The 15,902-nt window shown below is 41.7% G+C and overlaps 1 protein-coding gene across 3 annotated transcripts in view; it reads right to left on the bottom strand.

The window, feature by feature from the left end:
• Window positions 1-15,902, bottom strand: part of LOC117355387 (ankyrin repeat domain-containing protein 29-like) — a 119,195-nt gene that overhangs the window by 31,657 nt on the left and 71,636 nt on the right. For all 3 annotated transcript variants that reach the window (XM_033933872.1, XM_033933873.1, XM_033933871.1), the window contains exon 5: window positions 4,814-4,912. In XM_033933872.1, the coding sequence (XP_033789763.1) occupies window positions 4,814-4,912 (99 nt within the window). The remainder of the gene's footprint in view (window positions 1-4,813; window positions 4,913-15,902) is intronic.

Raw genomic sequence — 15,902 nt, 5'->3', positions numbered from 1 at the left:
CGGTGTGGGACGCTATCAAAAGCTTTGCTGAAGTCCAAGTACACGACGTCTAGAGACTTCCCCATATCCAGTTTCCTTGTAACCCAGTCAAAGAAGCTGATCAGATTGGATTGACAGGACCTTCCCTTTGTGAATCCATGCTGCTGGGGATCCTGTAGATTCTCCTCGGTCAGGATCGAATCTAATTCTTGTTTAATAAGTCTTTCCATGAGTTTGCTCACTATTGAGGTGAGACTGACCGGTCTGTAATTCGCAGCCTCCGTTCTGCAACCTTTTTTGTGCAATGGAATGACGTTAGCTGTTTTCCAGTCCATGGGGACTTTTCCGGTACTTAGGGAAAGATTGAACAGCACGGATAGCGGTTCCTCCAGGACATCACACAACTCCCTAAGAATCCTGGGGTGTAGATTGTCCGGTCCCATGGCTTTGTTCACCTTGAGTTTTGATAGTTCGCCATGGACGCTGCTGGGTGTAAACTTGAAGTTTTGAAACGGGTCTTCCGTGGTTTGCCTTGCCTGCAGTTGTGGACCGGTCCCCGGCGCCTCACAAGTAAAGACTGAGTAAAAGTATTCATTTAGTAGTTTGGCTTTATCAGAATCCGTTTCTGCATAGGTCCCGTCTGTTTTCCTGAGACGTACTATCCCATCTGTGTTTCGTTTCCTGTCGCTAATGTATCTGAAGAAGGATTTAGCCCCTTTTTTAATGTTTTTCGCTAGTTGTTCTTCTGTTTGAATCTTGGCCTCTCTGACTGCCGCTTTGACTGCTTTAGACCTGGTCAGATAGTCTTCTTTTGCCACCCTGTTTCCAGTATGCTTGTAGGAAATAAAAGCTTTTTTTTTTTCCTTGACAAGATCCGAGATCTCTGCAGAGAACCACTGGGGCTTGTTCTTCCTCCGTCATTTGCTTACTGTTTTTATATAGCGGTTTGTTGCCTCATGCAAGGTGCATTTCAGGATTGACCACATAGCCTCTACATTATTGGTTTCAGCTTGGTTTTGTAGCGCCTGATGGACGAAGTCTCCCATGCATTTAAAGTCAGTGCCCCGAAAGTCGAGGACCTTTGTTGCTGTGTTTGATCTAGTGAAGCCTATCTTGATGTTGAACCATACCATGTTGTGGTCGCTGGAGGCTAGTGTATCGCCTACCGAAACTTCTGAAACGCTTTCTCCGTTGGTGAGTATCAGGTCCAGTGTCGCCTGATCTCTGTTGGGCTCCAGCACCATTTGTTTGAGTCGCGCCCCTTTTATGGAGGATAAAAGCCTTCTGCTGCCGCTGGTATGGGACTTGTATATAGACTGGTAATAATTGCAGCTTAAAATTTGAGTTAGCACATGAGAGCTGAACCAGGAGGATAGACTGGGGGGACTAGGGATGGGGCGGGTGGGCGAATGGGGTTTGGTTTTTATATTGTTTGTTTCCTTGTGTTCTTTGTATTTTGATTTGTGGCTGGAATATATATTGTTACCCCGAGTCTGTAGAGGTTCATGTCTGTATTGAATGTTGTTTATAAATAAAACTGGGGGAAAAATAGAGAATGGCGGGGGGAAAGGGGATGTGGGCCTAGGCAGAAATATAAGGAGTTTGGTTTTAGCCATTTTCAGTTTTAGATGGCAGTGGGACATCCAAGTGTCAATGTCAGTCAAGCAAGTTAAGATTTGGGCCTGAATTCCTGTACAGATATTTGGTGTAGAGAGGTAGATCTGGGAGTCATCAGCATAGAGGTGATATTGAAAACCATGGGAGGTGATCATTGTACCAAGAGAATGGGTATATATGGAGAAGAGGAGAAGGCCCAATACAGAGCCTTGAGGTACACTGATAGACAGTGGGATGGCAGCAGAGGAGGATCCATCATAACATAAGCTGAAAGTACAATGGGAGACATAGGAAGAAAAGCAGGAGAGAACAGAACCCTGAAATCTCAGCGAGGACAGCGTATCGAGAAGGTGGTGATCAACAGTATCAAAGGCAGCAGACAGATCAAAAAGGATGAAGATAGAGTAGAGTCCATTAGATTTGGCCAGGAACAGGTCATTAGAGACTTTAGCAAGGGCAGATTCTGTAGAATGGTGAGGGTGAAAGCCCAATTGAAGCAGGTCAAGAATAAAAAATCACCTTAGTAAGGCCAACACACAATCCCTCCACTCAGGGGCGGCCCTATAATGAGGCCAACTGAGGATGTGTCTTTAGGCAGCAGGATTCAGACATTATAGGCAGTCAACCAATTAAATAAGAAAGGGAAACTCCCATGCATGGAAAAGAGTCCTATAAATGTGTGGTAAACAAAGAGTGGGAGCCAGATACAACATATGTTATATCCACAGCTCTGTCTTGCCTACCACTGACTGCTTGTACTGCCACTGCCCCCCATACAGCCCAACTGCCTTCAGAAGCTTGCCTTCTCTGCTGCTGCCTGATCTGGTCAACTGCCTGCTGCTACTGGGCTGCCCTATTCTCCTTCTGCATGTGAGTATCTGGCCTAGCATATCTTCTTCCATTCAGCATCCACCTGCAACAGTTCTTCCATTAAACCACCCCCAAGCCCCCTCTGACAGCTCTCTTTCCATTGACCCCCTCCCCCTTTCTGATCTGGTAACTCCTTCTGCCTTTGCCCCTCCATAGTTGTCTTCCAGATGTTGCCAGTGGTAAATTCCCATAGGCTGCCGTCTCTGGCCATGGACGTGTGACCAAGGCATGTGTCCAAAGGGGATTGCCCCTTTGGAGCTCCTTCAGAACACTTAGGAGCGGGGAGCATGCCATTCTGCTCCATTCCTATAGGGAAGAGAAAAGCTCCTATGGATAATCATTTATCAACTACCGGTACTTTGGTTTCACAGTAGGAGTCTCTCCCTCCTCTGGAAGCTTCCCTTTCTTCTAGGGGATGTACCCCTCCCCCACAACTGTTTTATCAATTAGAAAAATCATCCGGACAACATAATGAGACAGCTGAATTTCCACAGGATAATGCTAGTGGACAAGATCCTTCTACAATGATCTTACAATGCAGCTCTACAGTTGAAAATGTTAAGGTACCAACTCCAGTATTATTTAAACCTCGACCTATTAAAGATTTTACCTCTGGTACATAGGAAGTCTCACTTAAAGACATATTTCTTGCAATTACAAAAATGGATCAGACTTTACAAGATAATTTAATGATATATAGTAAATTAACTGCAGAGACTGCCGAAAACTTTATTGATCAGGTTAAGAAGTTTTGTACCATCGAGAAAAATCTGGAAAAAATAGATTCTCAGTTAAAGAAAATGTGTTGATTCATTTACAAATGGAGGCATTAGAAAATGTCTCCAGAACTTTGAATCTGAGGCTGCTTAACTTTCCCCTAGAGAAATCTTTAATATGTATGTGAAAGATATCTTACAGCTGAATCTAGAAACTACTGATGTAGTGAATGCTTATTATTTACCTCGTGCCATTAGGAAGGAAGCTCCAGAGGGAGAGAGAGATGTTCTAAATTCTCCTGATAGTTTAGATTTGACAAAGTTTTTGGAAACTTCGCAAGAAATTATTCAGAAAATATCTACTTTGTTAATAGTGATGCCTTCAGTGGAAAAAAAGATGGTGATTATGAGAATTTTTTATAAAAAGAAGAGTATGCCCTTTTTGGTTAAAATATATTGATGTTCCCTGATGTGTTCAAACAAACTCAAAAACGTTGTAAGTCCTTCCTCTCGCTGAAACCAAAGGTAGTGGCGGGAGGTTGATCTTTTTTCCTAAAATTTCCTTGTAAATGTCTGGTGACATGGTGCACAGAATCATATATTTTTTGGATCCAGTACATTTAGAATCTTTTATTGCTAAAAAGAAACCAAATTTACCTAGGGATTAGATTGATTAGAGTTTGATATTGTTTTTGCCTGCTCTGATCTTTATGTGATGTATGTGATTTATATTTTCTTCCTTTTTATGAACCTTTGATGGTAACCTTGATGTGGACTAGAAGGAAAAAATGTGGTAAACTTTGGTTTGCTTGTTTTTTTCAATTTTCTTTCTTTCTATTCCCCCCTCTTTTACAAAACCACAATTGCGTTTTTTAGCGCAGGCCGGCGCACTGAATGCTCTGCGCTGCTCCAGATTCTATCATGGTTTTGTAAAAAAAAAAAAAAGGGGGGGTATGTTACTTGTGTTTATGTAACAATTAATAATTCAATTAAAAATAGACTCCCGAATCAAAACATGAAAAAATCTTAGTAAGACAAAGCAAAGTACCAGTATTGTCTCACTGGTGCTTTTCCCATGTCTGAAAGCGACGAAAGAGGTGCCAGCAGGAACAGAAACTGCTGTCTTATGTCTTTGGCTGATGAGAAGAAATATAAAAAGAGAGAAAAATTGTGCTGCGACTAAGGGCTCCTTTTACTAAGCTGCAATAACGGTTGTAGCGCGCGCAGAATTGCCCCGTGTGCTAGATGCTAAAGCCAGCGTTGTAATGCTCTCCTCTCCCCTATACTCAATCTCCAAACCCAATGTGTTATCCCTTCCTTTATTAAGCTCTTGTAAATCGTGCCGAGCTCTATAATCGTGGAGAGGATGCGGTATATAAAGTTAAGATTTAGCTTAGCTAGTTTAGTTTAGTTTCGCATTGAGCTGGCGTTAATTCTAGCCATGTAGCGCGGGTTTAGCATGCACTAAAGTACTGCGCACGCTCAAAACGCTATTGCAGCTTAGTAAAAGGAACCCTAAATTCTGTGTGTTGGGAGTAGAGGGCACTGGATAGTTATCCTGAGATCCCCATCTCCCAGTGATGACCCTGCAACTCAGTAATGGCAACTTCTTTTTAATAAAATAAACATACATAAAGCTGATCCTGAATATTGGCGCCATGCTTCAGCAGGGTTTTCACCACATTTGCATGTCCATACTGACTGGCTGCCAGCACAGCAGTACCGCCATCCTGTTCAGGACAAAGAATAGCATCAACATATCAGCAAGAAAATAAATATCCATATAAAACATACTTGAATGCAGGCCATGTGGAGAAAGAAACAAGTAACTCATCAGACCCCTTACAGAATTATTTATACTTGCTTATATACCAGCTATTATATTTGAAATATTCAAGGTGCTATTCAGTTTCACAAATAAATGCACATTTGCAACCAAATCAGGTGAAAAGAAGCTCAACCATGCGAATATGCAGATTCAGACTAAACTGTGAAAGGTCCAGATTCATCTCAGTCAATCACTAGGGCTCCTTTTACTAAGCTGCGCTAGCGCATGCTAGACGCTAACGCCTCCACTGAGCTGGCGTTAGCTTTTCGGCGTAGTGCGGGGGTTAGCGCGCGCTAAAAACGCTACCGCAGCTTAGCAAAAGGAGCCCTAGATCTGCTTTAATATCACAAAACAGATTTAGGCGGAGACACCAATTTCTGACTTACAACCTACTGTCTTCCTTAGAACCTTGGCTGAGAGGTTGGTGCCGAAAACCATGCAGTTCCGATGGCTGAGCACACAGCTTCTGCTTTGAGATTAGCGAGAAAATATTCTGTGGCAGTGCAGTAAGCTAACGAGAGACAAATTCAAAGCGCATAGAACTTGTGCATTAATCAGGGGAAGTCTGCTGGGCCCATGTGCACGAAAGGTTCCGAGGTAAGAATGCTCTACACATAAATAACAGCCTCATTGAAATTTCTTGCACGCAAATTTTCGTGAGGCTAATATTTATGTGCAGAAGAGCATGTGCAGACATCCAAAGAAAAAGAAAGTGCCAGCACACACGTGCGCATAAAACTGCGTTTAGCTCTGTGCACAGCTGTTACTTCTTTTCTGTCTTTTAAAGTTGCAGGTACTTGCTATAGTTGCAGAAGACTACACATCTCCCTCGTTATTTGCGGGGGATAGGGGCAGAGCCGGACCGTGGACAGGGAAATACTGCGAATATCCGGCTCTGACCCACCCCCACTTCCCTCCCGCCTTCCCCCGGCATCCCGGCCTTACCTGGTGGTCTAGCGGGCTTTCGGGGCAGGAGCGATCTTCCTACACTCCTGCCCCGTGCAGTTCGCCAATAGGAAATGACTGCTGTGAGTTCCCGTAGTCTCTCGAGACTACGGCGGGAGCTCACAGCAGCCATTTCCTATTGGCGATCTACACGGGGAAGGAGGGTAGGAAGATCGCTCCTGTCCTGAAAGCCCGCTAGACCACCAAGTAAGGCCGGGATGCCAGGAGGAAGGCAAAAATAGGGGGGGGGGGTTTCCCCCTCCCCCCAAAAAATCACAATTATGTGAAATCGCGAGTACGGAAACCGCGAATGGGGAGGGGGAAGTGTAAAACAAACACTGGCAGTAAGTCCCAAAAACTGACACTATATCCCAGTGTCCCGCAAACTTTTGAGCCACAGCACACTAAACATAGTGGCCGCGGCTCGAGGCATCTGGAAGTGCGCAGACATCGCTGTGATGACATCACACGCATGCGTGACATCATCACGTCGACATTTGCACGTGCGCGAGGGCCCTCCAGACAGGCCCTGAGACGCCAGAAGTGGGTGCCAGTTGGGAAGAGAGCTGGAGAGGAGAGGCACTGGCACCAGCTGATTGTCTACAGCAGGGGTAGGGAACTCCGGTCCTCGAGAGCCGTGTTCCAGTCGGGTTTTCAGGATTTCCCCAATTAATATGCATTGAAAGCAGTGCATGCAAATAGATCGCATGCATATTCATTGGGGAAATCCTGAAAACCCGACTGGAATACGGCTCTCGAGGACTGGAGTTCCCTACCCCTGGTCTACTGGATGTGTCTCTTGCCATGAGAGGCACATCCTGTAGGCCACAGGTGTCAAAGTCGGTCCTCGAGGGCCAGAATCCAGTCGGGTTTTCAGGATTTCCCCAATGAATCTGCATGAGATCTATTTGCATGCACTGCTTTCAATGCATATTCATTGGGGAAATCCAGAAAACCCGACTGGATTCCGGCCCTCGAGGAGGGACTTTGACACCCCTGCTGTAGGCAGTCAGCCGGCGCCTCTCCTCCACCCCAGTGTGCCGTGGCACACCTAAAATTTCAGGAGGCACACTAATATACCACCGCACACAGTTTGCGATACACTGCTATATCCTCTCAATTAACCCTTCTGTGCTTTGTGTACAGATTAAAATCCCATTTATTTCTGTGCATTGTGGAGGAATAGCAAATGGCCTCATTACCATTCATGTTGATGTACTGTACACCCATGCGTACTGTGTAAATTAACTGCTGTGGTGAACACTCAGTAACTGTGTGCTTCCACTATTAGGGTTATAGACACAATTTGGGCCTCACAAACCCATCCTGCCCATGTGGAAACCTATCTATTGGGTAAAAGGATGATCAAAAAACAATTTTAACATCTGTAAAATTTTAGAGAGAGTTAACGGAGCTTCCTAATTCATATAGTTTCACTTTCATTTAGAAGTCATTCAAAACAATATTAATACAAATTGCTCTCATCAAACATATATCTAAACATTGTTCTATAGATAGGTTTCCACTATTACGGTTACCATGTGGCTCCAGAAAAAGAAGGACGGATTGAGACATCTGGGTTTTTCTTCCATTGCTTTCCACCCCAAAAACTACCCCAACAGTCTCCCACCTTAACTTACTGTATTTTACCTCACAAACATACCCCAGTAACTTCTGTTAAAACTACCTCTGCAACTGCCCCATCCCCCTATTTTTTTTCCCATGCCCCCCAATCTTCTGCAAATGTCTTACTGCCAAATTTTCCATGTTTCTCAATTCCCAAACTGTCCCTGCAATTGCCTTGCCTACCCAACCAACCCACTAACTACCCTAAATCCTAGAACTTGCCCTCACTATTGCTCCACCACAACTGCCCCACAGCCTCAAACATCTCAACCCCCCAAATGACCCACATACCATATATACTCAAATTTAGGAAATTCTTTTTCATGGAGAGGGTGGTAGATGCCTGGAATGCCCTCCCGAGGGAAGTGATGGAGAGGAAAACAATGATGGAATTCAAGAAAACATGGGATAAACATAGAGGATCTCTAATTGATATTCAGCTAGCATGTCAGGTTTCTGAGATACACGTTACTGATTTTTTTAGACAGTTTTCCATATCGGCACAATATTGCGAGTATGAACTGTGTTCCACCAAACTTCTGTTAAGGAGTTTACTCTGAAAACAAACACGAAGACAATAAGGAGAAATGTTACAGCATATATTTATGCTTCTCTTAACTTACACAAAAGTGATGTCAGCATGTTCAGAAATGTTTGAAACACTTGTTTTTACGCTTGTACTGTACATTTGTCTCTCTTTGCAAGAACCAACAATAGTCTCTCATCATACTGGGATTGAACTTTCCCTGATATCTGCTTTCCTTGATATCTTGATGAAATCTTTCCCCATGCTCATCGCTGACATCACCAAGATTGGGTAGGAAGAAGTCAAGCTGAGAATGTAAGAAGTGCATTTTAAGTGACATTCTAGCACCCATTAGCTGATATGCTATCAGCATGTTCTCCACAAGCTCAGCATAATTCTCTGATTACCAAGAAAATTCTGAACAACCCATGCTTCCCATACTGCCGAGTCAGCTGGGTTCAGCTTCTGTTTGAACATATCATCAAGGATCAGCTCATGGATTTCAGGTCCAACAAAAACACCTTTGATTTTGGCTTCACTTCTGGAAACCAAATGTACTTCTTAGGTGCTGAAATGCATCACCATTTCTGTCCATCGCCTTGAAAAATTTTTTCAGCAGATCCAGTTTTAATTGAAGATAGATTTTCTCACATTGTATCTGCCAGGTACGGATTAATCTCGAATTGGCCATTTTTTCTGCCTGTAATGGTTGGCATCATCACAACTGTCCAAAGACACATGAAGCACATATATTTGGTGTACCCCGGTTGCAGACCCAGAAGGAGTGACACAACTTTGAGATCATCACAGAGGTTCCACTGGTGATCTGTATAGCATGTGAGTTTTAAAAGTGTCTCCATCGACTCGTACGTTTCCTTCAACCCAACTGCATGAGCAACAGGAACAGATGGCTTCTGGTTTCCATTGTTTTAAAGTACCGCTTCAAGGCTTGCTTTGCTTGAATCAATGAATAGTCTCCATTCGTCAGAAACATGTTCATATCCCAGTTCATGCATGACACCATTAATATCAGTACAGAAACAAATGTTTCCTTCCATTTGGTAAAAGGAAGCCAGGATGGTGTGACGATCACAGAAAAAAAGATATTTTGATGTCCTGCCTTAAAAGATTCCATTGTTTCAGCCTTGAACCCCAAAATTCTGCTTTCTCCTTTGACAGTGACAAGTCTCTAACCAGATCATTAAGATCTTCTTGAGTTAGCAAGTGAGGTTGTTTTTCATCCACTTCAGGTTCATACAACTCCTTCACAGCAGCAGAGGCACATTCTTCATCTGAACTTTCGGCACATTGTGCTGCAGATGTGGAAGGAGGAATTGGAACTGGATTCTCCAAGTCATGAAGGAACGGGTTTAATTGCTCACGGGCAATCAGGATACACAATTTTTGATTTATTCCTCTTTGTGAATCCAGCAATTTTTGTCATTCAAAAATAACAGTCTGAGTGATGATTTGTTGGTTCACGTCACACCATGAAAGGCATCGTCTTTCATTTCCCATTCAGCCACTGTGTTAATCCAGAATAGCAGACAGTGCAGCACACATGAGGTGCCCACACTTTATCTTGGTCGCCAATTTTACAGCCAAAATAATGCTTGCATGCACTTTGAAATCTGCTGAACAGATTCTTTCGCTGATCTTGTGCAGTAGACATAACATAAATTATCAGGATGGTTAACACAACCTCATCAGTTTCAAGATATAGTGTTAAGAATATTTTTGCCTTGAATTTAATATGCAAAGCTTTTCTGCATTTTAGTTGTTGAAATTATGATTTGAAAATGCCTGTATTGATATTATGATTTGATAATGTTTTGTTTTTGTTATTGCATTATTTTTCCTTGGGGGGATGGGAAATTTATGTTTGTCCATTGTTTGTATCATATGTTTAGCAACTAAAGGACGACCAGGATAATATATATGTAACCAATGTGTAAACCGCATAGCTTTACGCAGTATATAAATGGTTAAATAAATAGACAAAAACAAACAAAATATAAAAATTTACAGGTAGAAAAAGCAACACAATCACTTTTTAGTCTAAACTTTCAAATTACTGGTATATGTGATCGATGAGCTGTCCTAAAATGCAATATTGTGTTACAGAAACAGTAAAAGTTTCAAGTTTTCAAGTTTATTTAAAATTTCTTATACCACCCAATCAGCCTTCTAGGCGGTGTACAAATTCATAAAGACAGAAAACAAACTTTAACTAAAATACAAGTTTGAGCAGACAGTACGTCCCCAAACTATAACTATATAAACTTTTAAAAACTATTAAAAACAAAGACAAACAAGAACAAAAGGTAAAAGGCAAGAACTACAATTAGGCAAAGTAAAAGAGAACAGTTAAGGAAAAAACATTAGGGAGGTTTGACGTTAAACTCAATAGTATTGTTGCTCAATTGCCCTTAAAAGGACAGTTAGGTCTCAAAGGCATCAAGGAAGAGAAATGTCTTTAGCTTCGTCTTAAAATTATTAAGATTTGATTCTTTGCGTAAATAATTTGGAATACTGTTCCAAAGAGAGGGGGCAGTGACAGATAAAATAGTTAGAAACATAGAAATAGACGGCAGATAAGGGCCACGGCCCATCTAGTTTGCCCACCCCAATGACCCTCCCCTACCTTTCTCTGTGAATAGATCCCACGTGCCTATCCCATTTGGCCTTAAAATCAGGCACGCTGCTGGCCTCATAGAGGGATTATAAGGGGTAAGAAGATTATTAATAAATTCAGGTTGATTGTTTTGTCTAGTCTTAAATGTTAACAGAAGAATTTTGTAAGTGATTCTGTATTCCACTGGCAACCAGTGGACTTCTTGCAACAGGGGGGGTAACATGGTCGGATTTCTTTGCATTGAATATGATCTTTACAGCGGTGTTTTGTATTATCTGAAGTCTTCGTATTTCTTTTTTGGTTATACCTTTATAGAGGGCATTACAATAGTCAATGCACGAAATCACGAGAGAATGAATCAAAATGTTCAAGGATGCGGCATCTAATAGTTTCGATAATGATCTGATCATACGTAGCCGATAAAAGCAACGTTGAACCACTGTACTGATATGAAGATGATAATTAAATTTATTATCAAAAGTTACTCCAAATCATTACTTTGGATTTTTCAATGTTCAGCGAAAGCATATGTACGTCCAACCAGGAGTTAATCTTTTCCAATTTTTGGTTTATGAACTTTATTTCTGAAGGATTATTTAAATCTATCAGTTGTATTAGTTGGATGTCATCTGCATAATCAAACATTGTAAACCCGATAGATTGCCCTAATGTTAAAAGGGGGGCCAGAAAAATATTGAAAAGTAAGGGAGATAAAATAGAATCCTGAGGAATCCCATAATCAGTTGTAAATGAGTCAGATGATGTAGAATTAAACACTACCTTGGAAGACCTGGTCTTTAATACCGATTTCACTCAGACGAGACAGAAGAAGCTTATGATCTATCGTGTCAAATGCCGATGATAGATCTAAAGAGATAAGTAAGACAGACTGGTGATGGTCGAGGTGATAGAGAATAGATAGAGAGGTGATAAAACACTGACACTTCATGGTAGCGTTATCGACAAAAAGATATAAATACAAACTGAAGCATAACTTAAGAACAGGATGTGATAGATGAAAACTGTTTTCAGATTTAGAGTCAGCATATGGCCCTTGTTTAGGTACAGGTGACAGAACTCCAGTAGCAAAATGCTCGTTGACCAGTGTAATGTGCCGTGAAAAATATGCTCCGTTAAGTGTACCAGAGCTAATAATGTTTGAGACACACTGCTCTAGAGTCTCATGGTGCTTCGTGGCTTCAGGTGATCTCAACAGTATTCAGGAGGAGCCGCTTCTCAGATATCCTTCCATAGCTTGATTTTCTGGAAGTAAATCTTGAAGGAAGGATTTTGCCGGTACTTTTTTTCACACTAGTGATTAATATCAGAATAAGTGTTCTACACTGTGGGTGGACATTTTGGCTCACTTAACAGCATGCCAGTATTAAAGAGTACATAAACAGAGATTTTATATGGGCAGAATGCCATAATGGCTGTTTTTCTGCAGCTCTGTATTATGCCAGGGGAATAACTGTTTTTTAAATGGAGCAAAAGCAAAAAAATAAGCCTGTATGTGAAGGAAAAAATGAGCATGAATGAAAGCTAAAAGTGTTGTAGGGAAACTCTCCAATGTTCTGATATGAAGCATTTAATGAATTACACAGAGCAGGAGTACACACACACTATGGTATGATTTGGGGTGGGTCGATCTAAAGTTATTTGTGTAACCACGGTTGCATTATGACTTTTGGGGGCCCTAGGTAGTTTTGCCTTTGTGGGCTCCTCCCTCAGTTGCAATTAATATATGACTCAGTTTTTAATTTGAATTGTATGTATATTTTATTTGTATTTTATGTATTTGTATTCTATTTGTATTTTATGTATTTGTATGCTATTTATTGCAAGAATATATGAACATAAGAATAGTCTTACTGGGTCAGACCAATGGTCCATCAAGCCCAGTAGCCTGTTCTCACAATGGCCAGTCCAGGTCACTAGTACCTGGCCAAAACCCAAGGAGTAGCAACATTCCATGCTACCGATCCAGGCAAGCAGTGGCTTCCCCCATGTCTTTCTCAATAACAGACTATGGATTTTTCTTCCAGGAAATTGTCCAAACCTTACTTAAAACCAGCTTCACTATCCGCTCTTACCACAATCTCTGGCAATGCATTCCAGAGCTTAAATATTCTCTGAGTGTCAAAATATTTGCTCCTATTGGTTTTAAAAGTATTTCTCTATAACTTCATTGAGTGTCATCTAATCTTTGTAATTTTTGATGAAGTGAAAAATCGATCCACTTGTACCCATTCTACTCCACTCAGGATTTTATAGACTTCAATCATATCTCCCCTCAGCCGTCTCTTTTCCAAGCTAAAGAGCCCTAACCTTTTTAGCCTTTCCATATATGAGAGGCATTCCATCCCTTTTATCATCTTGGTCGCTCTTCTTTGAACCACTATATCTTTCTTCAGATAAGGAGACCAGAATTGAATGCAATACTCCAGGTGAGGTCGCACCATGGACCAATACAGAAGCATTATAACATTCTTAGTCTTGTTAACCATCCCCTTTTAAATAATTCCAAGCATCTAGTTTGCTTTTTTAACAGCCGCCTCACATTGGGCGAAAGGTTTCATCGTATTGTCTACAATGACACCCAGATCCTTGTCTTGGGCGCTAACCTCTAAGATGGATCCTAGCATCTGGTAACTGTGATTTGGGTTATTCTTCCCAATGTGCATTTGTCACTGTGCATTTGTCCACATTAAATTTCATCTGCCACTTGGACACCCAGTCTTCCAATTTCCTACGGTCTGCCTGCAATTTTTCACAATCTGTATGCATTTTAACAACTTTGAACAGTTTAGTGTCATCTGCAAATTTAATCACCTCACTCATCATTCCAATTTCCAGATCATTTATAAATAAGTTAAATAGCACCGGTCCCAGTACAGATCCCTGCAGCACTCCACTGTTTACTCTTCTTCATTGAGAAAAATGACCATTTAACCCTACCCTTCATTTTCTATCTGATAACCAATTCCTAATCCACAACTGAACTTGCGCTACCTATCCCATGACTCTTTAATTTTCTCAGGAGCCTCTCATGAGGAACTTTGTCAAAAGCTTTCTGAAAATCTAGATACACATTTTTGTGGGTACTGTGCCCAATATATAATTCTATTACCCAAAGCATACGAGTCCTGACCTTTCTTTTTGATTCCATAAACTCTACTGGCAACCTTCATCAATGCTGAAATCTTCATTCTATTACCACCATGAAACCAAGTACTCAACTAACCACTAGTGAATGACTAACAGACTCTAGCTACCTCATGACATCTTTCATTAAATCATATTACTCCTCTAAATGATCATTTTAATGTACTTCCCAAAGCTCCGCTGAGTTGTACCAAACTACATCTTTACCTCTTTCACTGCATGGTATGACAATCTCTTCCTCGAGAAATCCCAAAGGTCTTAATGTATCTCTAGTGCATCCTTGTATTGTAATGTATGTTTAAGCTTCTCTGTACTGTACTAACCAGTTTTCCATATACTGTTCTGTAAGTCACCTTGAACTTTGTGGGCATAGTTCGATGCATAAATTCCAGATTAGATTAGGTTGCATCCCCCAAATCATGAGCTGTTGCAGAAGGAATCACTACTTTTTCTTCTGCTTTGCCTCCTTCCTTAGTGAGCTGTCCTGCCTCTCTTCAGTTTTTCCTTCTGCAAGTGAGCTGGAAGGTATCTTTCTGATCTGCTTTGAGAAGGTTTATTATTTTCGAGTCCTAATAAGTGGATCGAATCCCCCAAATCATAAGCTGTTGCAGAAGAAATCAATACTTTTTCTTCATCTCAGCCTCCTTCCTCAGTGGGCTGTCCTGCCTCTCTTCAATGAGCTGGAAGGTGTATTTCTGATCTGCTCTGATAAGTTTTATTATTTTTAGGGTTTTTATTCGATTTTGAGGCTTCTAGTACTCAGGAGGTCCCCAGTGGTCCTGGGGCAATTCTGCCTGGGAGAGGACAGAGACCCTCTGACAAATTGTCTGCTGCTAGCAGGGCAACTGTAAGGGAGCCTGTCTAGTCTGTCTACACGAATAGCTAAGGAGCTCAGGGATTGTTCCCCTGGGAGCAATGCTCACTCCTGATTTATCAAGTGCTTCAAAACGTATCATGCCTTTAACAATGGTTGCTGAACCGCCTCCAGCCGGCTGATTATCAGAACGGCTCACCGTGGTCTTTTCCGAGCTTCCTGGCAGACTCCGACTCTGCCATGCAAATGTATTTCAATGAGGTCATAAATATTAAAGTGGTAGTAAAATGGGCTCATCAGTATTTATAGGAGCACTCCGGACAATTCTCTATCATCGTTGGGTGATTCCCCAAGCGCAGTGCCGGCTTTTGATGACCAAAAATGACTAGCTGGTCCGGGGGTGCTGGTACTGTACAAAGTGTATCTCAGGCATGTGTTTCTGGTTGTGGCTCGTCATAAAAATTTTTATAAAACACCATTCACATAAATTATAGTAATCTGGGGGTCAAAGATCTCAATAGCACACTTCTTGAATGCTTGTATTAAAGGCATGTTTTATGCACGCTTGTTGAAAGCCGACGCAAGGTGCAAATAATCTGCATACAAACGTGTCCGATTAATCACTCAGTAAGCGATTGACAGATGCACAGAGCCCTAACAGCAGTGACAGGGGAAGCGTTCTCCTGTCATTGCTGTTAGGGCTTCTGTTGTTTTTTTTTAATAGCACAGATGTTGTGTGTGTGTTAAACACGCACAATCTGTTACATTTAAAAAATAAAAAAGCCCCCCCCCACTCAGGATACCACCCTAACCCAAAAAAGGCCCAGTCCCTCCTGGGACTCCACCCCCTGAACTCAATAAATGGCAGGAGGGATGCCCACTTCCTCCTACCACTGGAGGCCACCTCAACACCCCCTTCCCTTTGCGGATAATACCAAAATCTGCAATAGAGTAGATATGCTGGATGGTGTGAATAACATGAAGAAAGACCTGGTGAAGCTTGAAGAATGGTCTGAAATTTGGCAGCTAAAATTTAATGCTAAGAAATGCAAGGTCATGTATTTGGGCTGAAAAAACCCCAAGGGAACAGTTACAGTTTAGGGGGTGAAGAATTATGTGCACGACAGAAGAACAATACTTGGGTGTGATTGTATGTGATGATCTTATTGTGGCCAAACAGG

This window comes from Geotrypetes seraphini, chromosome 2, assembly GCF_902459505.1.
Source record: "Geotrypetes seraphini chromosome 2, aGeoSer1.1, whole genome shotgun sequence".
Taxonomy (NCBI): Eukaryota; Metazoa; Chordata; class Amphibia; order Gymnophiona; family Dermophiidae; genus Geotrypetes; species Geotrypetes seraphini.
Note: the sequence above shows the minus strand (reverse complement) of the source record. Positions and strands in the feature narration are given on the sequence as shown.